At 42.2% G+C, this 27,395-nt stretch overlaps 1 protein-coding gene across 2 annotated transcripts in view; it reads left to right on the top strand.

Annotated features, from left to right (window-relative positions):
- Window positions 1-26,343, top strand: part of G2E3 (G2/M-phase specific E3 ubiquitin protein ligase) — a 48,708-nt gene extending 22,365 nt beyond the window's left edge. Inside the window, exons 7-17 of one of the 2 annotated variants that reach the window (XM_075926988.2) lie at window positions 969-1,134; window positions 1,845-1,951; window positions 3,889-4,005; window positions 12,701-12,825; window positions 12,945-13,077; window positions 18,195-18,326; window positions 19,531-19,841; window positions 21,721-21,902; window positions 22,236-22,408; window positions 23,383-23,582; window positions 23,846-26,341. In XM_075926988.2, the coding sequence (XP_075783103.1) occupies window positions 969-1,134; window positions 1,845-1,951; window positions 3,889-4,005; window positions 12,701-12,825; window positions 12,945-13,077; window positions 18,195-18,326; window positions 19,531-19,841; window positions 21,721-21,902; window positions 22,236-22,408; window positions 23,383-23,582; window positions 23,846-24,078 (1,879 nt within the window). In that variant the 3' untranslated portion in view covers window positions 24,079-26,341. Of the gene's footprint in view, window positions 1-968; window positions 1,135-1,844; window positions 1,952-3,888; window positions 4,006-12,700; window positions 12,826-12,944; window positions 13,078-18,194; window positions 18,327-19,530; window positions 19,842-21,720; window positions 21,903-22,235; window positions 22,409-23,382; window positions 23,583-23,845 lie in introns of both variants that reach the window. The other variant, XM_075926989.2, reaches the window with a different exon arrangement.
- Window positions 26,344-27,395: the final 1,052 nt, after the last annotated feature.

The following is a 27,395-nucleotide window of genomic DNA, read 5'->3' as shown; positions in this document are numbered from 1 at the left end:
AGTACTTTCTTGCCAGGTATAATTTATATTTTTTACTGAATTGGAAGTGCTCCTTTTTGAAATACACCTGTTCTTCTTTCTCCTACTAAAAAGGGGAGTGGTCATTGGTCTCCTAGTTTTCTATTTTGGACAAGAAAGAACTCTGCTATTTTTCTTACAGTTCAGAGGATCACATTTTGAAGTGTACTGTATTTTGTTTACATTTTTCTCACTTTGTGCTTGGGCCTGAGGTGGGTGGAATGCCTGAACCAAGAAGCAGGGAGTGGATCTTCTAATAGCCATCCCTTTACTACAGTACTACTATATTTTTGAAATAGCTTTTCAATGATTTTAGGGTGCAACTAAATGTTAGCACACACTTTAATGTTCTATATAAGAACATGAAGAATTACATAACTTGTAAACAACACATTTTTATATGGAACCAGTGAGATTCACTTTTAAAATCTAACCCTAAAGGTGTTTTAGAGTATACCCTCACTTTTAAAATTTCTTTTTTTCTTTTTTTCTTTCTTTCTCAAATTCTGTTAAATCTTGGTTTTTGTTTTGTATCATGTTTTTTTTTAATGTTATGTGGGCTTTCTGGAATTCAGAGATTAAAAAATTAAAATACAATAACAAAGCAATGAATTTAGTTATTTTGAGTACGCAACACTGTTTTAAGGACCAGAAATGCTTTAGTGGACCAATGAAAAATCTTTGGTGTTTTTAGTAATCTTTTTGAACAACTGATCAGGAATCAGAATCTGTTTTCTTGCTCTTATATTACTTTGTGCGTGATTATTTTTGCATGTTGAATTTAAGGTTTTTAACTTCTAAAGTATTTCTAAACTAAATGTGTGAAAAACTAAAATTAGTGAAGCCTGCAGTTATGATCTAGGATATGAAGTTACTCTTCAGTATTAATAACAATAGATTGTTTTTGAAGGTTAGTGTCATTAAGCAAAGCTTTGATTTTTCTAATTAAGGTCATATTGTTGGGAGCATCGGCCAGTTCAGAAACTTCCATCTGGTGAATCTAGAGGCTCTTCACAATGTACAATATGCTTGGAATTTGTTGAGCGCATTCCACTGTACAATGTGCTGAAGAGTCCTTGTTGTAAAAATGCTTGGTTTCATAGAGACTGCTTGCAGGTAAAACAACCTTTTATTGTGATTCTCACAACGTTTTATTTTGTACTTGGAGTAATAGAACAAATTAAAGTTTACATTTTTATTTTAATATTCAATAAATGTACTAAAGCAACGTCAACAATAAAATCTAACTTCATCTAGGGATTCTGTTGATTTAGAGGTCTGGGAAAAAATAACTAAAATAATCTTCCCAATCTTGCAGTATCTAAGAAACTTTTTTAAAAGACCTTTCAGATCTTTACTCTTCATCTTCAGGAAGCTTCTGTAGAAAGAAAAGTCTGTTGGGACTGCACAAATGCCCCTTTTCAGCCCTGAACATTCAGAGCCTATATCCTAAAAGGATCACGTGGCCTTAGTTATTTCTTTTCCTTCATTTCCATGACTAGATATGGGTGTAGAAATCTTGTCTCCAGATCTAGAGTGAATTGGAGAGAAAGTCATTGAAAGGAAACCACATGGTCTGGAGATGGTCTTATAGGCCCAGCCTCTGGATCAGCCATTTACCCTTGTGAAAAAATAAAATAGACCACCTCTAGCTTCAAGGTGAGACCCAACTACAGTGATCCTTGCACTAAAGAAGTCCATGCCAAAACAGCATGTATGAATGCAATGCCCAATTTTCAATAGATACCATGACCTCATTAGCTCCAAAAGGATGGAAACAGAGTAAATGTTAATAGTTCTAATTTTCTTTTCTGTTTCTGATACAGTATCAAGCTCTGAGTGCTGGGATATTTTTCTTTAGGTGTACAGTGTGCAATAATAAAGACAAATTTCAGAATGAAATGTTGAGAATGGGAATACACATTCCAGAAAAGTAAGTAACTTCCAAAAATTTTGCAAATATCCATATTGTATATTCCACCCTAACTAGGATAACACAACCAAAACCATGTATTTGCTTACACAGCATAATTCAATTATCATTGGATTTGTGGATTTCTTCTGGCAATGAGAGCAGTTTATTTTTTTTCTTAGATACGATCTGTGTCTTCAGATTTGCGGAATACAGGTTGAATCTCTCTAGTCTGGCAACATCCTGACCACAGATGTTTCTGGAACAGAAAACCCCAGCCACAGAGGTCACCAACGGTTGGGAGCTCAGCTGGTCTGATAGCAGGCAGCCCTCAGGGCCAGTGTCATTGGGACAGGGAGCCTGGCCAGTGTGCCAGCCGATGGCAGAGCTCCTTGCTCCCAGCTGGGGGCAGGGCTGGCAGCCCAAATTGGAGCCCCACCAGCAGGATGGAAATAATGCACTACCTGGGCTGGCAGCCAAGAGGGGAGCCCTAGGAAAATTCAAGCAAACTCCCTTGTTCAGGACTGCTCAGGTTCTATGGGATGAGACCAGGGAGATCCAACCTGTACTAAAGTAAGAGGCTACAAATGTGTAGGATAGAGATATATTACTACTAAAGTCTAGAGATAATATTTAATGTTGATAAGTGTAATGTGTTATCATTAGAAACTTATTTAAATGACCAAGATATTTTTAAAATATGGGCAGTTCAATTTAATACGGGAAAGCAGCTGCAGTGCCCAGAACTTCTCTCGTATCCACTCCATGCTGTATTTTCTTCACTTTTTTTGGTCTGGCCAACCTTTGCTATCATTCCCTTTATACAGTAGAATCTGAGTTATGAACACTAGAGTTATGAACTTACCAGTCAACCACACATTTCAATTGACTTGGAAGTACGCAGTCAGACACAGCAGAGACAAAAAAGTAAATACAGTACTGTGTTAAACACAAACTACTTAAAAAAAGATTTGACAAGATAAGGAAGCCATTTCTGTACTTGTTTCATTTAAAGAAGATGGTTAAAAGCAGCATTTTCTTCTGCACAGTGATATTCCAATGCTGTGTTAAGTCAAATTAATTGTAAACTTTTGAAAGAACAATGTTTTGTTCAGTGTTCATAACTCAGAAGTTCTGCTGTAGCCAGGGCCTTGCTGTCTTCATTTCACTCTCTGGACTCTGCTGAGGACTTTGCTCTTTTTTTTTTTATCTTTTTTTTTTTTCCTCCCTTAACTCAACCCTTAAGAGTACTACTACAAAAACTATCAGTTCTACTTCCAGAATTGGAAAATATTATTTTTAGTGTTTAACAATGATTAATCCATGCACGCTAGGAAATCTATTTTAGGATTTTGTACTTCTGTGCGTCACTATAGAATCTAAATTCCTTTCACATAAATTCGTAAAGGAAAACAAAAGGTTGGGAACGAGAGGTTCAAACTAAGGTTGCTAAAATATTGGAATAATTTCTCAAAAAAATTAGATATTTTCTCTAAAGTTGTTAAATTCTGTAAAACATGGACTTAGTTCAGAGGACAATTTTGAATAAAAATAGACTCTTAATTAGGGATGTTTGAGTGTAAACAACTAACTGTTTAATGAATAAGTGGATGCTTATCAGTTAACAGTGTTGTTTATACTGATCGATGCCACTAGAAGGGGTTGGTGGCCCTGCTCCCAGGGAGGCTTCACTCTGCGCTCTGGAGTATAAAGCTTAGCAAGGTTTTCAGCTATATCATTACCCTAATACACTATTTTTAACAACCCTGTGGTTAATCCAAAAAGGTTCTTCTTTCTCCTTCATCTTAATGTTACTACATGCTGGATGTTTGCATTATGTCATGTCAAGCATATGTACATGCTTTAAGAACTCCAATTTTACTATGTGCCTAAGGAAAATAAAGTTATTTCAGTACATAAATATAAAATGTTTTTATGCATGTTTGCAATATTTACAGAGATGCATCCTGGGAACTTGAGGAGAATGCATATCAAGATCTTCTGCAGCGTTATCAACACTGTGACGCTAGAACTTGTCTGTGCAAGAATGGGAGAGACTATAGTAAACCTGATAGGTATTAATATACACACACAATTTTTCCGGACAGATATGTTGAATGTAATATGATGGGTATGGTATATTAAGTGAACGTGTGACACATAGAATGTTGAAATGTCTTTTTAAAAATAAACAAGGTGGATTGATTTAAATCAAGCCAATTTAAGTCATTGATTTAAATCACTAAAAACAAATAATTGATTTTAAATCAAGTTTGCCACTAATACTACCTCACATTTCTGCAAACAATGTTGCAAATCTGATCACTAAAACAAGTTATTTTACACCTCGGCATAGCATTTTACAACATCTAAGAGCATATACTTTGTGCGGGTTTTTTTAAGATAACTTGATTTTTGTTCATTTAGGAAATAGCACATAATACTGATTACCTGTGTCAAGCTGCAGATGCAGCAGCAGTACATTAGAAACGGTAAGAATTAAATCATACACACCAACACAATACCACTTATATTTTATTAAACTAAATCTTAAATGTCACATAAATGTTTCACATTTGCTATTGCAGCAGTCTGAGTTGTCAGCTAATGGCTGTCCTTAAACTCTCTCTTTAAACATTTTTCAAATTTTATTAACTCTAGCAGACAAAATGTCTGGCAGCACTTTATAGACTAACAAAACATGTAGATGGTATCATGAGCTTTTGTGGGCACAGCCCACTTCTTCAGATGACCACGAAAGCTCATGATACCATCTACATGTTTTGTTAGTCTGTACAGGATAAACTTAAAAAACAACAAATGGTCTGGTAGCACTTTATAGACTAACTCAGCTACCCCCCTGAAGCTTCTAACAGACAAGTTCTCAGAGCACTTCCACACTGCTGCTGTCATTTTAATGTGGATCTGATTCCAAATTGCCAAAAAGGCAAAGACTGACTGCTTAGAGTGCACTTAAATATTGGGGTAAGCTTAATTGAAAACAAGTATAAGATGGAGTTTTTTTGGGAATACTGAATTATGCTGATGTAAAATAGGGAATAGATTTATGACATCACTATTATGGTCTGTGACAATGATGTTCCAAAAGAAGGCATGGATTATACAGTATAAAATAAGAAAATGATATAAGTAGCAATTGGCAACTTGAGACTTCTCTTTTTTCAGCATCATATACTTGAGTGATGAATTCTAAACCTAGTTAACTAATTAAACAAGCTATAAAAATTATCAAGCTAAATTTTTTTTCTAGCAACATCCAATATAGCAAACAGCTTGGGAATTTACTTATACTAAAAGACAGAGAGAGAGTGTATGGAAGAACGCTGCATTGTAAAGTCAGTCCACGTTGGTTTTTCAGACATAGCCACATCTTCAACCACATAATTTTCTCCGAATAAGCAGTTTTACTTACGATGTTTTATTCTTGCAGGTAGGCCCTGTATCTTATTGCACTCCTTACACATGTTTCTGTTTTTCTCAGGGAAGGCATTCCTGCAGAATATTCCCAGATAGGCTTTCTCGTACATTCAGAAGCCATGACAGTTTTTCTGTGGCAAAAGTGTAGAGGAATATAAGGAGCTATGTGCATGCTAAACAATGTCTTCCTATTTTCCTTCTGGTCCAGTCTTCTGTTCCTGTCTATGCTGCCTCTGTCCTTTACTATATATTGTCTTTAGACAATATCTTAACTAATTCCATCAGGCTTGGCTCAGGTCCACAACCATATAAGCACAGAACAAAAACAATCCTATTCAATCTGTTTTTGTTGGGGATGTCAACACGTAGACTACTACATGATTAACTGATAAGTCCCTGCTTATTGGTGAATCTTGTTGACTACCTGCATCCACCGCCTCCCCCCCCCCCCCCCCCAAATCTTGCTGCCTCTGTATCAGAGGCAGTGGGGGTGAGGGAAGGGGAACCAGTGCCCGTGAGGAAGTGGGAGCTGTGAGGATCCAGCTTAGAAGCTGGCTCCTCCTCAGCACTGGAGGGAGGTGCAGAGCTCAGTTTGGATGCAGGAGGAGGGAGGTGACAGGAACTGAGGCTAGACTCAAGAGGAAGGAGAGAGGGGGATGAAATCAGAGCTGGTCTCAGCAGTTCTGTGAGGTTTGGGGGGGAGGTGCAGGGAAATGGGGCTCAGCTGTGCTGGGGGGAGGCATGCAGGGAACCAGTGCCAGGCTCAACATGGCTGAGGTGGATGGGGGAAGGCATAGGGAACAGAAGGGCAGCTCATCTGGGCTGTGAGGGGCTGCAGGGAACTGGCGCTGTACTCCCTTGGATTGTGGGGGATGGTTTTGGGGGAGGTGCAGGGAACCAGTGGGAGTGGGCAGCTCACTTGGGTTGCAGGGTAGGGAGGTGCAAAGAAGCCTAATGGGGATGTGGGGAACCAGGAGCCCTGAAATCAGCTCCCCTGGTCCAAAAACATCCCTCTTCTGGGACCAGGGAGGTCCAACTCCTACTGAAGTCCTCTCCTTGCACCCTTCCTCCTAGCCAGATACCCTACCCCCAATCTGCTCCTGTTCCCACCTCCCCAAGTGCCCGTGCAGCGCCGAGTCCTCCAAACCCTGGCCCAGGCTGGATGGAGGATGCAGCTGTGTGAAACTGAAAATTTATTCATTTTTCATTCTTTTTTTTTAATATGCATTTATATTTTTGGGCTTCAAATAACAGTACTGAAAAAAAACAGGTTCCAACTAAAGTAAAAAGTTTGGGAAACCCTGGTCTAGCCAGCTTTCTATCCATCTTACAGTCCATTTATCCAATCCATATTCCCTTGCTGGCAAGAATATTGTTGGTGACCGTATCAAAAGCTTTGCTAAAACTGGCACTGGGGGCTTTAGGAGGACCAGAAACAACTTACTTGCATATTCATCATTTGCTTAATGAATATGCAAATGAATGTTACTGGTCCTCCAAAAGCTCGTGAATGGATTTATTGCCGCCTGTGTCAAAAAGTTTGGGAACCCTGATCTACATGTTTTGTTGGTCTTTAAGGTGCTACTAGACTATTTGCTGTTTAAGCTTTTTCCTATTACAGAGTAACTCAGCTACCCCTTTGAAGCTTTTTTGTATTCAAGCAAGCTGTTACATTTCTGCATTAGAGAATGAAACAAATTAACCAACAGCAACATTAACAAAATATTTTTTTACAAAAGCTATTTTTAGGGGGGGTTTTTTGTTTCTCAAGAAATTACAAACAAGTTACTAGGCTAGCAGGCTGCTATATTTTTGCTTCAGAGAATGAGATCAGTTAACTAGCAGGCAGGCTGCTACTTTCTGCTTTCCTGGAAACAGACTTGCGTGCGCATGGTAAATGGATCTATCCCCCTTCAGACCCAATGAGCCACAGTAGCAAGTGAGAGGGACAGAGGCCTTGTCTGCACTGGTACGTTTTGTTATTAAAAATTGCCTTTTGGCAATAAAATAGTGTATTTACACTGCAATGTAACTTCTGTCAGAAAAAACACCTAGTTTTGGTGACAAAACACTTCCACCCCTGTCAGAGACTTTCACCCCTGTTTTGTTGAGTGCTGGCTTCTGCCAGTATCCTACAATGCCTACCCTGATGGCTATGTTCAGTGTTTTGTGATCTCTGCTGCTCTGCAGGCATGCACCACTTCCCTTTCAAAGCTCTGGGAAATATGTACGGGTATGTCTACACAGCAAAGTTAATTCGAAATAACTTTGCTATTATTTCGAATTAACTTTAATAGCGTCTATACGTGCAAACTGCTATTTCGAAATTAATTCAAAATAGCGAAGCACATATTTCAAATTTTGTAAACCTCATTGTACGAGGAATAACGCCAAATTCGAAATAGCTATTTTGAATTAACTGCTGTGTAGACACTTAATTCGAAATAGGGGACCTCCAGCCCTTCCCAGGGAGCCCTGGTGGCCACTCTCGGCACAACCAGGAAAAATCCTCTCCTCTCCCCCAGCCCAGGGGCCCTTAAAGGGGTAGAGTCTGGCTACTGGGCGTGTGCGAGCCAGAGGCCTGCTTGCAGAGAGCCAGCACTTCCAGCCTTGCACCAAGTGGCCCTGTCATGAGCTGGGCAGCCAGTGCCAGCCTGGTGTCCCCTGCTCAGTTCCTCAGCTACCAGGGGCTGTAGACCATGTGCGCCCACTTGGACTGGTGCGGAGATCATGGACCTCATTGAGGTTTGGGGGGTGGCCCCCAATGTCCATGATCTCCGCACCAGGTGGAGGAACGTGGCCGTCTATGGCCGCATAGTGGCCACCATGGCCAGAAAGGGCCACAGGTGCACATAGGAGCAACTGTGCCTCAAAATAAAGGAGCTGCGGCAGGCGTATACCAGGGGCGGCGCTGTAGCAGGGGCTGATACCTGCTCCTACTTCCCTGTCCTCGACCGCATCCTGGGGGGCGGGACGATCTGCGCCACTCCGGGGGGCAACGAGCCAGGACCGGAGGTCCCTGACACAGATGCGGCAGAGGGGCCAGCACGGAGGGTGCCATGCCAGCAGGACCCCCGAGCTGTCCTGGCACCGGAATCAGTAGCGTCATCAAGGGAGGCCACACCAGGTAAGTGCCTTCACTGTCCCCTACCCAGTGGGGAGGGAGACCAGGGACTGCATGCGTGGGCCATGGATTGCGCAGCCACCTGTGCACATACGGTCACGTGCCATGCCACCCTTGGGCAGGTGGCTGCAGCTGTGTGCCACATAGGCCGTGGCCTGATAGCCACACGCATGTGTGAAGAGACCTGACATGCTTCTGACCCCGGGGTGGGACCCAGCAGGATGCCCTCCCTTCACATGCCCCCTCTACACAGAGGCAGGGAACATCTCCCCTCCTGCCTTGGCCGCATTATACACGGCACAGGGGAATGGGTGTGGTCTTGGCAGCTCCCACTCTCAGGGAGAGCCAGACATCCCGACAGTGGCCTCTGTGCAAGCACATCCGCTCTGACGGTACAGGGCATGGTTGTCCTCACCTTGTAAGGGGTGCTGGGCATCATTCACTGTGTCCCCAGGGAGAACTGACCACTCCCCTTCTTTCTCCATAGCCGCACCACCTACACATGCAGGGTGCACCAACCCACCCAGGACAGCCTCCTGCACCCAAGGGCTCCTCCGGACCACCAGCACATGGCAGGGGCATTGGGACCAGCACCTGGGGGACTGGGTACCACCATCCAGGACTGGGTACAGGAGGACCTGCAGTTCTGCTGTGATCTGCTTGTCCATGGCTGTGCCATGTGCTCACACCTGCAGGCCCTGTTGCAGAGCGTTCTGCCCCAGCGCCTGCTGCCCTCCCACCTACTGTTCCTCCTCCCACTCCTGCCCACCTCTCCCTCCTCAGCCTCCACACCCTCCTCATCAATATCCACACTCCCCACCTCAACCTCTGCACCCTCTTCCCCATCCCCCTAGGGACACCGAGGCCCCCTGCCCCATGGTGCTGGGAGGCAGTTTGCCCTGCTAGACCCCCCACCCCAAGCGCTGAGCTTCCTTTTCCCCTTCTTCCCCTCACTTCCCCCTTCTAGCTCCCTCCTCCAAGTTTTCCCCTTCCCTCTCTTGCCACCCTTCCCCAGTCTCCCCAGAGGTTCATCCCCCCCCCCCCCCCAGTTTTCTACAATAAACCCAGTTCATATTTTTGAACATACACGTCTTTTATTTGATATCAGGAAGGGGGGAGAGGGTCTAGGGAGCAGTCAATGGGAGGATGTGAGGGAAGAATGAGGCATGAGCCCCTGGTGGGGAGGACTGGGGAGGCTCTTAGTGCCCCTTGGGGTGGATGCTCTCCCGCAGGGCCTCCTGGATCCTGACAGTCCCCGCTGGACCCCCCAGATGGCAGCCTTCAGCGAGTGCAGCCAGGCTGATGGCAACGACCCCACAGGATGCACGTCATGTCCAGGGGCAGCTGTGGCTCCATGTGGCTGAGTGCTTTGCTGTCCCTTATCAAGGTAGACAAGGTTACAGGGAACCCTGAGAACTGTCTGTCCAGGGTGGGGGAGGGTCCCTTTAAGCAAGGAGCTCAGTTAGCCTCAGGCAGCAGCCCTACACGCTAAGTACTAACCTGATGCCCTGCCGGCACTGGTTCCAGCCAGCTTTAACTTTGGTTCAGGGTCCACTCTGTGGATGTGCTATTTCGAAATAGCAAAACACTATTTTGAAATAGGTTTTGTGTATAGATGCATTATTTCGAATTAGCTTATTTTGAATTAACGATTTCTAAATAAGATAATTCGAAATAGCGCTGTAGTGTAGACATACCCTAACTGCTGAGAGCTGCTCCCTTTGGAAAACAACAAGCAAATCATTGGAATGCTTCGTTCTGCTGTGCACTGCGAATACAGCAACAAGCAGACTGCTACTGCAGTGGGAGCGCTGGAGAGAGTGCTATGCTGCTTTGACATTCCTCAGCGTAGAGAGCTCACAGAGCTACAGGGGAATCCTAAGCAGCACAGAGATCAGTTCTACCTGCTTACAACACTGCACTGTGGAATACTTACCCACATTACTTTTCTCTATGCAATGTTGACAATGGGAGGCAGAAAAAAAGTTTGACCAGTTTTTACTGTTGGTGACTTCTGCATGTTGATAGCACTTTTGTCACCAAAACTTCCCAGTGTAGGCACAAACAGAGTCTCTGTCTCTTTCTCTTTCAATGTCAAGCCCCTTTCCAACATAGTGATCTGCATTTCTGAGGCTGCTCTGAGCATGCTGGAACAGATGCACTGCTTGGGCAGTTGGGAAAGAGGCACGTATCTCCCCATAAATTTATTTTCACATTTTTCTGCATGGAAGTGGGCAAATACATATGCAAATTATGAGAGTTCTGTGAACCCACAGACGCATAAAATTCTGTCAGTACTGCCTGCTGTTTTCAGCACTGTTGGTAATCTTCTTTTACAGGGCCTTCACGATACTCTCCTCTCAGTTTCCCTCCCACGTTTGACCATTTGTTCAGAATTTATTTCAATGGGTTTTCCTTCTTTTTCCGTTAGATAGCCCCACGAATTTGTCCTTTTTTTTTCTTTGTTTAGAAAAAAGTTTAATTGCTTATACTTGTTTTATCTGTCTTCTTTTTATTCTCCTATCTGCCTGTCAACCCATTTGTCTCTGTCTATCCGTTCTCATACTTTAGCCTGTGATAACTTAAAATTCCTAAATCAATTCCATCTCTTTCCTCCAAATTACTTTTCAGTTCACCCTTTCTCATCACTCAACAATGTTCAAGCATCTTATCTCTGCCTACAAATTCCTGTTTTATTTGCTTTTGTATCAGTTTTCATCACCAGCCATATACCTTCTGCTTTACCTTATTTAGTCTACTTGTTGCGTTCTTTCATAAATGTCTCAGTATTCTCATCCACAGTTCCCATCAGTATGGAACTTTTCTGAGCTGAGCAACACGGCCCCTCCCCTCTCCACATTTAAATTCCTCTGGAAAACCTTTTATGTTATACTACCTATTGGAAATATACTTGACTTAAACTGACAAAATTGTAAAGATGTAGCTAAATACAATGCTGACTTATTCTATTTATATATACACTACCTTGTAATTGTCTTAGTTTGTGAGTTCTGTTGAGCATGCTTTTCCATTTTTTTGTCTGGAAAGCCTCTGGCACAGCGGTTCCCAACCTTTTCCAGATGGGGACCCATTTTGACAATTCAAGAAGACTTGGTGACCCAAGGCAATTAAAAAATGGAGGGCAGAGCCACCTGGGGAGACATTTGGTGACCCTTTTGAAATGTAACAGCGACCCATCTTTGGGTTCCGACCCATAGGTTGGGAAACCCTGCTCTAGCACACTATGGGCACTACTGCAAACAAAAAAGATCTAGGCAGATACTTAACAAAAATATGGCTAAATGTTTTTTACAGAACAGTCCCAGCTTTTGGAAAGTGGTGAGGTTATCAGATATTGCATCTTCCAAAATATGATTTGGAAATAACAGCCAGAGGACTTTATAAAAGCTGAGCCATGGATCACAGAAAGTAGTGAAGGGGATACTGACTGTGAAAATTGGTTTGCTTAAAATGTTACATAGCCTCTTTAAAAAAAGGATATCCTGAAATGGGGACTAGCATTCTAATCACTCCATTCAGAATTCGGCCTGATCTACACACTACACAGTTAAGTTGATGTGTCTGCACTACAGCCTTGTCCTGCCAATGTGAGTGCCCTACTACGTTGTTATAACTCCACCTCCATGAGAGGCATAGGACTGGTGTCAATGTAGTTAGGATGATGTGATTCTTGTACAAATACTGTGATATTTGCCTGAGTTGTTAGCCATGAAATTGACAAGAAAGACCTACATCTAGAGCACAGCTGCTTTCTTCCCCTCCCCTCCGCCTCCGATCCTTGGAGAGCCGTGTGTCTAGAGCCCACTCTCGTAGGGAGCTGTAGTGAGAAGCCCAGGAAAGTGGGCCCTGTTTCTGGCTGGGAATGGGAAGACAAGAAGCTCTCAGTTCTCCAGACTGCACCTCTTGGGTCACTGGAAGTACGCCAGTGGTGTCTGTCAGGTGACCTAATATAAGTCAACGTAAGTTTTTAGTGTAGTCATACCCTTAGTGTGAACTGGGAGTGAACCTTTTTTGCAAGAGGATACTGTGCAAACCAAGGAGATAACTATGCATCATTTAACTAGAGTACAGTAAATAATATGGGATTTGGGTTTAGGTTGGTGGATCAGACTTACTGCTGAATAGCCTTCGTTTTTATTTCTGTCGTTCCTCTGATAATTCTAAATACAGTATATTTTTTCTTTTAGTAAATGGGAAATCAAACGCTGTCAGTGTTGTGGTTCCTGTGGAACTCATTTGGCCTGTTCCCCAATGCAGTCATGGGAAGAAAACTGGGAATGTATGGAATGCAGAAGTATCTTCGCTAAGTCAGGTAATATGAAATGCTGAGACATTACTTACTTTGATTTTTTTTTTTTTTTAAACATTTGTCTTGGGGTAACTTGACACGAGTATATTTTTCAGAAAAATAATGGGGATTTAATTATACAGGGTATTATCAAAACCAGAAAAAACGCTCCTTGACTAACTCAGAAAAAATAGACGTTACTGGTCGTTTGTTGGAAGAGCCCTCTCCCAAGTGCCCCAGACAATCACCTGGATCCCAGCACAGCTTTCATCTCAGGTGTGTAATGTTGCATGGGGAGGAAGCAGCTGCTTGAAAAACTTAAAGTGATTTATAATATGAAATAGAAGAGAAAATTTGTTTTATGAAGTCTGTTTATCATCCTGCAACAAATACTTTCTTTACTGAATTGCACAATTATGCATCCATATTTGAGTAAAGTAGTCAGTTGTGGTACGTGTTTCATGAATTGACCATAAGATTCTAGTATTAGTTCACAAACCAGAGGCTGGTATGCAAATTTGTCTTTTTTTAGAGTTAATAATCCTTTCGATGAGCATTAAATTATATTCCTCCACAAAAACATTGTTAAAAGAAACGTAAATATTTAAGTTAGGGACATTTTTAGCTGATCGGTATTTCACATACGTTTTAATACTACAATGGAAAATTAGCTCTTAAAATATATACAGAATTTCTTTACTAATAAAGTAATATGTCATAGTTCCATTGCAAAATTAAAATAAATGCAACTGATATGGTTCTCGTAGCAACTGAAATATTAGTTTATAAGGGCTTTTAGCTCAAAAATATGGGACTGCTTTTATTACTTTTGAATGTATAAAGTGCTTTCATTTACTCTTTAGGCAGTTCTAAGAATCTCTTGCCTGCAGTATGTCATGATATTTTGTCTGCTTGTTTTCTAAACAATTAATGAAAGCACTTATAAAGATCAGACAGGCTGGAGGAATACGTTTTGTTTTCAAATGGATTCATGTGAATCCCACTATACGGGCACACATGCCTTATCAGATTCTTTTGCCTAGCAGTGTCCATTAAGGTCATACATGTCCCTTGAGCTGTCATAAAATCATAGAGGATTAGGGATGGAAGAGACCTTAGGAGGTCATCTAGTCCAGCCCCCTGCTCAAAGCAGGACCAACCCAAACTAAATCATTACTGCTAGGACTTTGTCAGGCCTGGCCTTCGAAACTATGGAGATTCCACCATGTACATAGGCAACCCATACCAGTGCTTCACCACTGTATTAGTGAAATAGTTTTTCCTAATATCCAACCTAGACCTCTCCCACTTCAGCTTGAGACCATTGTTCCTTGTTCTGTCATATGCCACCATTGAGAAGAGCCTAGCTCCATCCTCTTTGTAACTCCCCTTCAGATAGCTGAAGGGTGCTATCAAATCTGCCCTCTTTCCTCTCTTCTGCAAACTAAATAAGACCAGTTCTATCAGCCTCTTATCATGTCACATTTTTGTGACTAATCATTTTTGTTGCCCTCCACTGAACTCTCTCTAATTTGTCCATATCCTTTCTGCAGAGGGAGGTCCAAAACTGGACATGGTACACTAGTGTGGCCTTGCCAGTGCTGAATAGAAGGGATTAATCACTTCCCTTGATCTCCTAGCAAAGCTCCTATTAATGCAGCCCACTATTCCATTAGCCTCCTTGGCAACAAGGGCACACTGCTGACTCCTCGTATCCAGCTTCTCCATTACTATAATCCCCAGGTTAATGCAGAACTGCCTCTTAGCCAGTTGGTCCCCAATCTGTAGCAGTGCATGGGATTCTTGCATCATAAGTGCAGGACTCTGCATTTGTCCTTGTTGAACCTCCTCAGATTTCTTTTGGCCCAATCCTCCAACTTGTCTTGGTCACTCTGAACCCTATCCCTATCCTCCAGCTTATCTATCTTTCCACCCATTTTAGTGTCATCTGCAAATATGTTGTGTGCCATACAAGGGTATGAAGGGCAAAATGTCCACAATTCACCATTAGTTCCCACTTACCACCAATGGCAATGAGATGAAACCTGGGCTGGTTACACTGAGGAGTTATGAAGGCTTCTGACAAATGGAGGTGCCGTTGACACCTTGTAGATAGCACAGGACATATTGGCTTTACCAGTGCTGATGGCACTAGCGTTGGTGGTGTCATGGTTCTAGGGTAACCTCACATTGGAATCTTTTCAGGCATCTTTTAGGCAGCCCGGTTCCCTGACTAAGGGATCATCCCACCAGTGGACCCTTGCTCAAAGCACTGGGCCTTAGACATTGGGAGGCAGACTTTGCGAATGCCCTTTTAGTCCCCAAATTATGGGTGTCAAAGGCAGTACTCAGTGATGCTTGCTGGATCCATGGAGCAGACCTACTGAGGCGTACACTCTTTGGCATGGGCACTGAGATGGGTCCCCTGCATCTCTGAGGCCTTGGCATTGTTCCCAGGATCATTCAGATAAACAATGTCATAGGTCACAGTTGCACCAGGACTGGTCCTCTCTCACACAACTCCTGGTGGTCTCAACAGTCCTCAGGCCGCCAGACTCACTTGGACTCTTAGTCTCGCTCAGGGTTGTGGGCTCCCATCGCCAATCTGTCTGCCCCAGTGTTCTCAGAGGTCCCGCGGCAGACTCACCCTGCACAAAAGGATCCTCATCAGCTTGCAGTACTTAGTTTCCCACATGATGGTATCTAACGCCCTCCCTCTCCTGGTCGTTGGCAATGGGGCATGAGACCTCCGAAGCTGGCACAGAATAGGACTCCTTGCCACTGGGTCAGGCACCGGATGCCAACAGTGATGCCCCTCCCTTTGGCACTTCATCTCCTAGCATGGCTACAGGGATGCTGGTTGGTATCTACCTATCCCTGAAATCTGTGTGTGTTTACACTGACTGCCCAGCTGATGTTGGGGGTGTCTATAATATCATCAACTTTAGTGTTCTGGCCTTCCCAAGTAGGTACAGGCCTTTGAGGAGGAAATCTAGTAGATCAATAACTCGCCTCACAGGAACAAGGACAGAACTCATGACACTGGCATCGTCCTTCCCATATGATGCTATTGTGTGTTCCTCTTATCCAGTACCACAAGACTATAAAAAACGGCACCAGGAATTCCTTCAAAGGGTCTCCTTTAACTTGGATCTGCATGCAGAGGAACTCGAGGAGACAGCGGATGCCCTATTTGATGTATTCAATTTCATTGTGCCCTCCAAGATGGCTTTATCCCCTGAATGAGGAGTTTTTGAAAATCTCTACTATCTTCGGGCAAATTCCTTTGTCCTTGCTTCCCTTTTCTAAGAGGGCTGAATAGAAATATTTTGTGCCTTCAAAGGGTCATGAATACCTTTATACTTACCAAGCCCCTAACTCCTTGATGGTAGATGCAGTCAACCAGGATGATGTCAAAGAACAAAGACTCCAAGAGACAAGATTTGTTCAGGCAAAAAAAAATTATTAGTAAATTATTAGTCTTCCAGCCTCCATTTGTGGCTGGTGAATCACTGAACCCTCTTTGGCAACTATGATTTTAATATGAGTAGGACCATGGTGAAGTTTGAGGAATCGTTTCCTGAAGACTCCAGAGAGGAGTTTAAGGCAATTCTCGAGGAGGCATCAGACATGATAGATTCTGTAATGCATGATAGCATCAGCCATATCTATGCATCTGTTTGCTCCTGTCAGCAGAGACGTAGCAATACCTGCAGAGCTTCTTTTTTATGGGCATGCTCAGAGCAGTCTGGTTGGTCTGCCTGCTGCATCTGTCAGACAGATTAATGTGAGTCTTCGAACAACGGAGTCTCAATGTTCTACATGAGTAGGCAAGAAGGAATGCATTCGTCGGCTCTATGCCAAGAGGTGCAGCCACAACATCCTTCTGGAAATAGGTCACCTCTGGAGCCCAAAATGTCCTGGCAGATCACCTTACCATGGACTTCTCTCACTGAGTGGTCAGTCCCTTCGAAGATGGCCCATTTGATCTTCCAGAGATAGGGTCTTCTCTTCGTACACAAGAGGCAGCACCATCAGTTCTGCTCCTAACCATGGCAGGGCAGGAGTTCCCTCTCAGACACCTTATTTCTATCGTAGTTCAAGGGTCTGATGTATGTGTTTCTACCAATTCCTCTCATCAGCCGGGTCCTAGTAAGGACCAAGAGAGACAAAGCCTAGGTTATCATGATTACTCCAACATGGCCTTGCCAATGCTTGTTCAGCACTCTCATGAACATGGAGCTGTATCTTCCCTGGCCCCTTTCCAACAGGTTGGATCTGCTGCTGAAGGACTGCGGATGGGACCAGCACCCCAACTTCAAGTCCCTGCACCTCTCACTGTGAATGCTCCATGGCTTACCCAGCGGGAATGCACCTGTTGGGTGGAGAGCCAGTAGGCCCTTCAGGGAAGCAGCAAGCTATCCGTGAGACTTACCTAGCCAAGTGGACAAGGTTCTCTCACTGGGCATCAGATCACAGCATCTTCTCATGCTCTCCAGTTAAATCCTTTCTGGACTACCTGCTATGGTTCAGAACCCAAGGTCTGGAGCATCTTGCAGCCATCTCCGCATTCCACAAGCAGATACAGGGGCAGACAGTGTTCTCCCATGACATGACAGTCAGATTCCTAAAAGGTCTTGAATGGTTCTACCCATAGATACAAGACCCTGGCCTGAAATGGGACATGACCCTGGTCCTCTCCAGATTCACTGAGCCTCCCTTTCAGTTGCTGGGATCCTGCTCTCTTTCCTACTTGTTCTGGAAGGGTTCCTATCTGGTGGTTGGGACATCAGTGAAACGAGTTGGAGATCAAGGCTCTGACCTCAGAATGGCACTGTAAAAAATGAAAGTTGCATTTCTAGGGACAGATTTCCCCCCCCCCCCACCTTTCCTAGTGCTGAATGGTCATGGTAATGTGGTTGTGCCCACAAAAGCTTATGATACCATCTACATGTTTTGTTAGTCTTTAAGGTACTGCTAGAATATTTGTTGTTTAAATTTTTCCAGTTACAGGCTAACACTGATACCCCTCTGAAGCTTTAGAGCATTTATAGAGTTCTACAACTATTAAATTATGTAAATGAGAGGAGAATCTGAGGAATGCAAGGTAAATCACTGATGAGACAACTTACTGCAGTATCTTCTAGTCACTGAGGCAATCATTTGGTTTTACCCACAAAAACTTCTGCCCTAACAAATCTTATGCCACAGGACTCCTCGTTGTTTTTGAAAATTGTAGTATAAAACCAGCTAGATTATAGTAGTAGTTTATAGTAGTGTAGCATTCTTTAAATCACACTTAAGGTAAACAGATCTACTCTTATTCATTCATTTGAAAATATTTACGTTAACTTCAGAATGAAAATATTTTGTAATAGCTTTTCCTTTTCCAGATCAACAAAGATGTTGTGCCAGAACAGCTTGACTCCTTGTACGTTATTAGACCTCCCAGCATCTAATAAGATGGCTATGTCCATATCCCCCCTGATCAATTCCTCATCAAGGAGTCTATCAGTAAGAAGAATGTAAGTTTAATATTTTTTATATTGAACAAGACTCTCTAAATACCTTTTGTAACCATTCTTTAAGATGTCCATTCCATTGCCCATTCCATTATCCGTAACTCATGTCCATTCCATTACCCATATTCTTGCCCCTCTGTCAGAGTTGCCAGCAAGAAGAAACTGAGGGCATAGTCACCAGCACCTAATATACCAATGCATGAAAATGGCACTCAATGGGGTATCACAGCTGATCCTATTAAATACTGCTCAGGCAAAAATCTCTGATGGCCACGCTCATGCTAGAATGAAATCAGCGTGAGCAACACATTTCAAAAAACAACATTTATGAAACATTGGAAACTTTTTTTTAGTGTAACTCAGAAATAATTGAAATGGAGGGGTTTTTTAGTGCGATTTCTCCTCCTCCTCCCCGCTTCCCCTCCCCCCCCCACTCTCCAATATCAGTATGTGATTAAAGTGTTTATCTTTACTAGCTTCCAAAATATTCATATAACTTCCATCAGGACAATATATTCCAAGTCTGTGATCCTTTGTTGGGTTGACACTTGTCCAGGTTTTCCCTGAAATCATCCTTTTGAGGTAGCTGTCTTAAGAAATTTCCAAGTGTGTTTGGTATACATGACTAGTTGTCCAGTTTCAGGGGCTCAGGATCAGCTCAGATGAACTTTTTTTCCCTTTTTTGTACCACTGAGGTGACAGGGAATTATAGTCTCCAAGTAGGGCACATGATGGCAAAGTATCAGTCAAGCATAATGTGACTGCTTGCTGGAGAGTAGATAAAGGAAAATTCTTGGCTTGTTCTCAGGGGAACAGAAATTGAGGAAATGCCCTCAGAAGATTGTAAAGAAGAACTACCAAGAGGGAAGGGTCTAGTCTCTCTCTACCTCCCTGGTGGAAAGTGAGACAAGCCTCCATTACCCAGTATCTTGTATTACTTGGAGATTCTTTTGTTATTTAATAAAATCAGCCCTGAGAAAAGAGACATGGCACTAAACATGAATGTTTGGGCTTTATTTTGACTATTCCAGGTGGTGAATCTGCTCATTGGCTTGTAATGAGTGACAGAAACGTGCTAAAATGTCAGTATCCACAGATAGGGTGATGGATAAACTTTCTGATTCAGAAAACATCTGAGGTTTCTTGTACTATAATTGTCAAGTCATATCCTGTATTTCATTCACAAATGTGTGTTTGTGTCTTGTAGGCAACTAAGAATACAAAAAAGAGAAGCTTCTAATATTTTGAGGGAATTAAAGTCACAGATTAATACAAAAACTACAAGACTGAACATCAACAGAGACGATATTTGGAGTAGTGCCTTAAAAGGATTCAGAGGGCGAAACTTCAATCCTGCAAACACTATGGAAATAAAATTCACAAATTGCAAGGATAAAACAGAGACATACACTTTTCATGGATCAAAGCATGAGTTTTTCCAGTTACTAATGCTTCATCTTAAGATCTCGTCATTATTTGAGGGCTCTTCCTCAAAGAACTTATCTCTTGATTCTCAGGGTAAATACAGCATGAATTTTACAATAAAACTTAGTTCTGTCAAAAGTAATTTTCAATATAATAAACAACTGAAAAAATCCTATTAATTCTGATAAGATATGACCAGGAGCCCCACAAAATAGAATTAGAAGTGCACCAAACTAATTTTTCTTTACTCTTTTTAAAATGTATATTTTGGGGTGAGAACTGGGCAATAAAAAAAGTTGTCTGAGTTCTTTCCTACAGGTTGTTACCTCCCTTAACTAGGACTGTGGTCTAGCAGACCACGGATGTTCCTGGACCACAGAGCCCAGGTATAGGGAGGTCGGGCTGTGGGGCAGGAGCAGCAGGGTAGGCTGGCAACTCAGCCGGGAGCCTCGTAGGGATGGAGAGCGGGGCAGAGGAGCAGCAGGGAGTTCCAGCCCCTGTGGCTGAACAGTAGCAAAGGACGGACAGCGACAGCTGCAAAGCTCTGGCCGTAAAGCTTGGGGTCCAGCAATGGCAGCTGTGAAGTTACGGCTCCAGCTGTGGAGTTTGGAGGTGGCGGCAGTAGCCACAGAGCTCTGGACCTGGTGGTAGCCACAGAGCTCCAGCCTGGGAGGCCATGGCCATGCAGGCAGCAGCAGAGCTGGGCTGGAGTCCTAGCCGGGCGCAGCAGGGCAATACAACTCATGTTCAGATGGGCCTTTCCTCGTCTGGCAAACCCTCTTGTTCGGGACCTGTCAGGTCTCGAGAGTGCTAGACGAAGGAGGTCCAACCTGTATTGACTTGGTGTGACCAGAATATTTGATACAGGTCAGATCTCCCTTGTATGGCACCCTCAGGATCTGAGTGTTCCTGAACAACAGAGTTTGCCAGATGAGGGGAGGTTAAGGCTCCCCTACCCAGCTGTAGGCTCTGCTTCCGGCTAGGGCTGCACTCCCTGCTGTCTGCTGCTGTCTCCTTCCTCCATACCATACTAGGCCTGGCCAGGGCTACATCCCCCACTGTGCCAGCCCTGGACAGGGGCCGACCCCGCTGCCTCCAGCAGGGGTTGCACCTCCTCCCCCACAGCGCCAGCCCAGGTGGCATGCCCAGCTGACTCTAGCCCTGACTGGGGCTGAGTTCCCCACCGCCAGCCCTATCCAGGACTCCACTCCTGCTCCCCACAACCCCGGCCTAGGCTGGGTTCCTGGCCTCCAGCCCCGCTGGCTCCAGCCCTGACGGGCTGTGCTCCTTGCTGCCAGCCCTAGCCAGGGCTGTGCTCTCCATGGCATTTGCCTCACTGGGGCTGAACTCCCTACTACTAGCCCAGCCCAGGCTGTGCTTTTGAACCTGGACAGCCAGGGCTCTCTGATCCAACAATATTTGTGGTCCTGTAGGACCACGACTGTTACAGAATCAGTGTCCCGGGTTTTAAATGTTCAACGTGTAGTAATATTTCCATATGGATGTAGATTTACAATCAAACTTGAAACTTCTCTGGACCTGAGTAAATGGAACTTTTCTCAAACAGGTACCCTTTCTTCTTTTCACTTTCCCTTCCCTCTATTTCTCTTTCTCTCCCCTCCACTCTGTTTATTACTCCTCCACAGCTGTCTGAAGTGCTTCTTCCATGCCTCCGTACTGACAGCTGTGTAAGGGAGAGAAGGAAAGAGCACACCACTGTGATTGGGCTTGGCTTCAGTGGGGGCAGAATGATGGGGCAGGGAGCAAGTTCCTCCTTCATCTGGTCATTTCCATGAATTTTTGTCTATTTTCTGTCTCTGAGATGTGACCAACCTGATGGCTGTGCTCCTTGTGTTGAGAGAAACTTAATTACAGTATAAAAGTTTGTCTTGTATGCATATTAATATCAGAGGGTAGTGATAATTGTTGCAGATCACAGGTCATTATTAATTCAAATATACTTTATTTACAGCTATAAAAGAGAATTTATACTATGAAGCTGGCAAAATGATTGCAGTTTCTTTGGTTCACGGTGGTCCACCTCCTGGCTTCTTTTCCAAAACTCTCTTTAATTGTCTTGCTTATGGACCAGAGAATGTGAAACCAACAGAGGAAGATGTTGCAGATTCTGATGTAGCACAAACAATAAATATGGTAAATGAACTGTCACACCCATAGTGTTCTCTTGCTTTGGAGCCTTGATATGCTAGTTGGATTTAGACTTTGGATAGGCGTGTTTCTGGCAAGTATTGACAAATAGCATATGATTGATCAAATTCAATGCATGATGATTCTTTTAACATAATCTGTATCTTGTTGGCAATACATATTCCTCAGCCAAAGATGCTCAGAAACTAACATGATAGGAGTCATAGAAGTACTTGCTAGGGAGAGATTATTGATTCCGGACTTCTGCCTTTTACATTTAATGATGAAATATATATAAAGCAAAAAAAACCCCAGTAATTGTTTTGTTTCCTACTGTAGATAAAATCATCAAGAACTCTGGCCCACTTACAATCTACAATAAGTGACTGCTATGAATATCTTACTGTTACTGGATGTTTAAGACCTATGACAACTTTGTCTGACAAGGATATGTTGGTGAACGACATACTGATCTATCATGTAATTAAGCGAGTTCTTTCACCTTTTGAAAGGTTTGTTTGGTTGTGAAAATTTAAAGTATTCATTTTTACTTTTTCTTAAACTATTGAGAAGTCTCATTGAAACTGCTATACTTAGTTGTGGAATAAGGAACTACTCGATGTAGGAGAGTAGTGTATGCAAATTTGTGTGTGCAGATTTTGTGTACAGTTGCATGTACGTTTTTGGGCATGGAACCATGCACGCTGAAAGTTAGGCTTTGCATTGCATTATCCATTTTTCTAAAGTTGTTTTGGGTAGCCAAATAAAGTTAATTATATTGGATTTCTACCCACCCAACTCCCCTCCCTTGAAACTTACTTTAGATTTTTATATACCTATCATATTCAGTTAAAACCAAAGTTTGAAACATAATCTGTCAACGTATAGTAGAAAATTCAGATTTGTAAACTTGTCAATCACTATAAACTTCTCTTATCTAGTAATAGCTTCAAAGAAAACGAGAGAGACCACTATGGAAGAAATTAAGGAAGCTCAATATTTAAGAATTGTATAGCTTTTCCTAAAAGAATGAATCCCCTAAAGTTATAAATTTCTAAATATATTATTTTATAAAACCTAAGATGAACAGATGTCCCCTCAATTTTTTGAAAAAAATAAATTAAAAGCAAATATTCCCAGGCAGTCAAGGAACCTGAAAATGACAGATTTCATTGTGGTTTTTATTGTGCAAGCTGAGAGAGATACAAAAAAAACCTTTCTACTTGTAATAGGATTCTCAAAACTGTTACATTTTAAACAATCTAAACTAGTGTTGGCAACATAGTGTTTTTCTAATTTAAATACAAGTGTTCATTAAAAAAATAACCTATTTCATAGACAAGAATCTCATAATTACAGAAAATGTGTATGTACCACAGAAACTATGTATGTACCATATTCCATAAAACAAAAGGTATTGTGAAACATTTTATGGCAAAATTTGTTCTGTAGAGACCTTCTAATGCCACCTGTTTTATTATTCCAGCTTTAGACAAGGTTTGAAAACTCTTGGTGTATTGGAAAAATTACAGTCTCATCCAGATGCATTCTCTAGCATATTATGTCACAAACCTGAGAGACTTTCAGCAAAAATTCTTGGTGATCTCTTCACAATCCATTGCGTATCAAATTTAAACAGAGAGAAAGGTGTTGATTTCTGGATGGGTTATTTACAAGATGTGGAAGGTAAGTAAACTCCGTTCTTCCACCATAGTCAATCCAGTTAGTCACAGGAATGTTTTTTTGGTTCAATCTTTGCTCTGCATCACCATCTCTGATTTTCCGCACTGAAAGAAAAATGTTATCTTTGTCTCTTAGTTCAGTTTATTTCTCTGCAAAACACTGATTCCTTGTTAATCACTGTTCTTCACCAAAATGCCAATGTCTAAGTAATTTGTGAGTAACTGAGAATGACTGACTTGTATACCATTCAACGTTTTTTCTTTTAGGTGGGGAGTCTGCAGCAACACTAGAAGACATTCTGGTTTTTGCAACTGGTACCAGTTCTATCCCACCTATTGGTTTTGAGCCTGAACCCTCAGTTGAATTTATGTATATAAAATACCCTGTTGGAAACAGACAACCTAACTGCTTACAACTTCCAATAACAAAGACATATGAACAGTTTAAAAACAAAATGGACTTTGCCATCAGCAGCGCACTAAGACTAACAGGAGTATAAATATTTTTTGTTACTAAAGCCTATATAGCAAATTCAATATTTCTGTTTGTGGGATGTACCTTCTTACAAGCTGCTATTACATTTGAGTATTGATGGCCTCTGTTCCCGTCCCAGTTTTTTTTCCCCCGGTTTACATGAAATTGCTTTTGTTGTTTGGCCATAATATTAACTTCCAAACTAGAGTATCAGATATTTACAATATTTTTGTAACTGGTCATTTTAAGCTACAAAACTGGGGGCGAGGGGAGCCCAAGTTGTATTTGTTTAATCCCGTGTTTCTCAACCTTTATTTATAAAGTACCACTTTAAAAAAAAATTAAGTATCCCCAGTACCTACAGTTGCAGACACAATTTTTTTCTACTATTGCAACACATTTGTTTAAATAACTTAATCGTAGCTGAGCAGGCGATGAAATTTTTGTGTGTAAAAAGTACAAAAATAATGAAGTGCTGTAAAACACAAAACAAAAATTCAGTTTTCTCCAAATTTCAGTTCTGTTGACATACCCCTCAGACTTCTCTCAAGTACCTTTAAGGGTACTCGTACCACTGGTTGAGAAACACTGATTTAATCCATATGCTTACAAATCAAACTTGTTCTGAGTTTATTTTTATGTTTTTCTACAAGAAAAAAAACAAGTCACAAGAGCAATGGCCTGAAAATAATTTAAATCTGAAAAGTCAGTAGTACTTACTTTTGTGTACCGAACTTTTGATAATGATATTACAAGTTGTAGAAATTAAAATTGATATGAAGACATTTTTAAGCTCAAATGGGGTATAACATTTTAATATCTGTTGAGTCATGTTCCTTTTGATCTTGATTTCAAAAGGAACTCGCAGCTTAGCACTTAAAAATTGCCAGTTTTGCTGTAGATAAACATGGTTACCTAAGTATTTTCAGCGCTATAACCTTATCCTGTATGTAAGTATGCTTAACACTTTGAAGTTACATGATTTATCAAAATCAAAGCAGGCACATGTTTATGGTGATCACTCTAGACATTTATAATATTTTTGAAATAATGGTGATGGGTCACTGCATCACTTCTATACATGTTTTTTCAGTTTTATAACATTAATATTTTCCTTTTAAAATACTAATGATGTGTTAAGTACACAAAAGACAGAAAATGTGGCGTTTAAGGGTATTATACCTTTGTAAGAATGAATCATAATTCCAGGAAGACTGAGGCAAAATAATGAAGTTTTGAGAACTAAATTTTTGTCATTTGCACATATATTAAAAAATCTATCAGTGTTACACTATAAAATATAGAATCAAAGAAATAAAATTTGATGAAGAAAATCTGAAAGTTTGACTCTTAAGAATTGTGATTTAAAAATTAAATGTGAAATTCTTAGCCTTACAGCTATTTCTACAGTTTATTCCCAATGTTGCTCATTAGAACAAGAAGTTCACATTTTACTTGCACTGGATTGAGTAATTTTAAAAACAATTAGCACCATAATTGCTTATTATTATTTCTCCTGATCATTGCCCCAAAACTCCATTAGTCAAGTAAACACTTCCTTTCTTTGCCCTCATGTTAAACACTGTTTTTTTCTCAACTGTTACTGCCTTTTGAACACCATCAACTATAGAAGATACATTTAACAAACTTAATATTTACAATTCTACACTAAATTGTGGTACCATATAATCCCATTTTCTACTCAAATATACCGCAGTTGCCATGGGTATCTGGATCAATTCATGTTTAATTTTTACTGAGATGCACTGTAGCTCACAATTAAGATAGTACAGGAAACATTTTTATGTTAATTTTAATTTTTTTCTAATTAAGAGGAGGATGAGTAACTTTATAATGTATCTATACAGAAATATGTTGACGAGAAATAAGATTGTATACTTAAAGTTACTTGATTTGTTTTACTTTTTGGATATTTCTCTTAAAGCTGCTTTTTTTTTTTAAATGTATTCAATCATTGGAAAATAGATTGTAGATCTTATTCTTTGCCAGCTGTCCTTTGTGACTTAGGTTTTTTTCTATTAATTTGATTATCTACTCTATATCTCAAACAAAGACCATCTTATTTATATTAAAACATGAATTCTTAACTATTCTGATTCCTAGAAATATTTTAAAAAATCAAATATTAGCCACTTTGAAGCAAGCTCACTCATAACAAATACAGGCAGTCCCCGGGTTACGTACAATATAGGGACTGTAGGTTTGTTCTTAAGTTGAATCTGTATGTAAGTCGGAACTGGCGTCCAGATTCAGCCGCTGCTGAAACTGATCAGTTTCAACAGTAGCTGAATCTGGACGCCAGTTCTGACTTACATACAGATTCAACTTAAGAACCCCAGGCATCCCCAAGTCAGCTGCTGCTGAAACTGATCAGCGGCTGATTCCAGGAAGCCCGGGGCAGGGGCTTCCTGTAGTCAGCCACTGGTTATTTTCAGCAGCTGCTGACTTGGGGACACCTGGGGCAGAGCAGCTGGGGTGCTGCTGGGTTGGTCCAGTGGCGCCCAGAGCGGCGCTATGGAACCAACCGGCAGCGCCCCAGCTGCTGTACCACAGGCGTCCGGAGCAAAGCCGCGGAGCACGGGGGCAGTGGGACAGCCCAGACGCGCCGTGGCTATCCTGCTGCCCTCGGGCTCCGCGGCTTTGCCCTGCTCTGCTCCCCGTCCCCCTGGTCTGCAGGAGGTCAGACCAGGGGGAGGGGGAGCAGAGCAGAGCGGCGGAACACACGGCCAGCTGACAGCCCAGACGCATCTGGGCTGTCAGCTGGCTGCGTGTTCCGCCGCTTTGCTTCCTCTCCCTGGTCTGCTGGAGACCAGGGAGAGGAAGGGCCCCGTTCGTAACTGCGGATCCGACATAAGTCGGGTCCGCGTAACTCGGGGACTGCCTGTAGATTACAGGCAAGATCCAACACTTTGTGTCTAAAAACAAATAAAATAAAACCAAAGCGCTATACGCCCCCCCCCCCCCCCCAAAAAAAAAACCTTCACAAATGCATTGTAGTTCAAAGCAGGTCTGGGCAAATTATGGCCTATGGGCCAGATCTGGCCCGCAGATGCTGCAGGGAGCCCCATGCAGACTCCCCACTTGCCTTGCTCCACACTTGCCTCTCAGAAACGCAGATTTGGGGCAGTTTCACTTTAAAATCTGAGCCCAGTGGGGAAGCTTTAGGAGCTGTTCCTCCCCCCCCCCCCCCATACAATCCCATTGGCCAGATTCTCATCAGAAACTGGCCAATGGGAGCTGCCTGTTTCAGTAAGAGGCAGCCACAAAGCACAAGGGGCTTGTAGTTATTCACAGAGCACGTGGCTGCAGTCAGGGAGGCTG

The sequence above is a fragment of the Pelodiscus sinensis genome, chromosome 5 (assembly GCF_052426305.1).
Source record: "Pelodiscus sinensis isolate ZL-2025 chromosome 5, ASM5242630v1, whole genome shotgun sequence".
Taxonomy (NCBI): domain Eukaryota; kingdom Metazoa; phylum Chordata; order Testudines; family Trionychidae; genus Pelodiscus; species Pelodiscus sinensis.
This window is presented reverse-complemented; position numbering and strand designations above follow the sequence as displayed.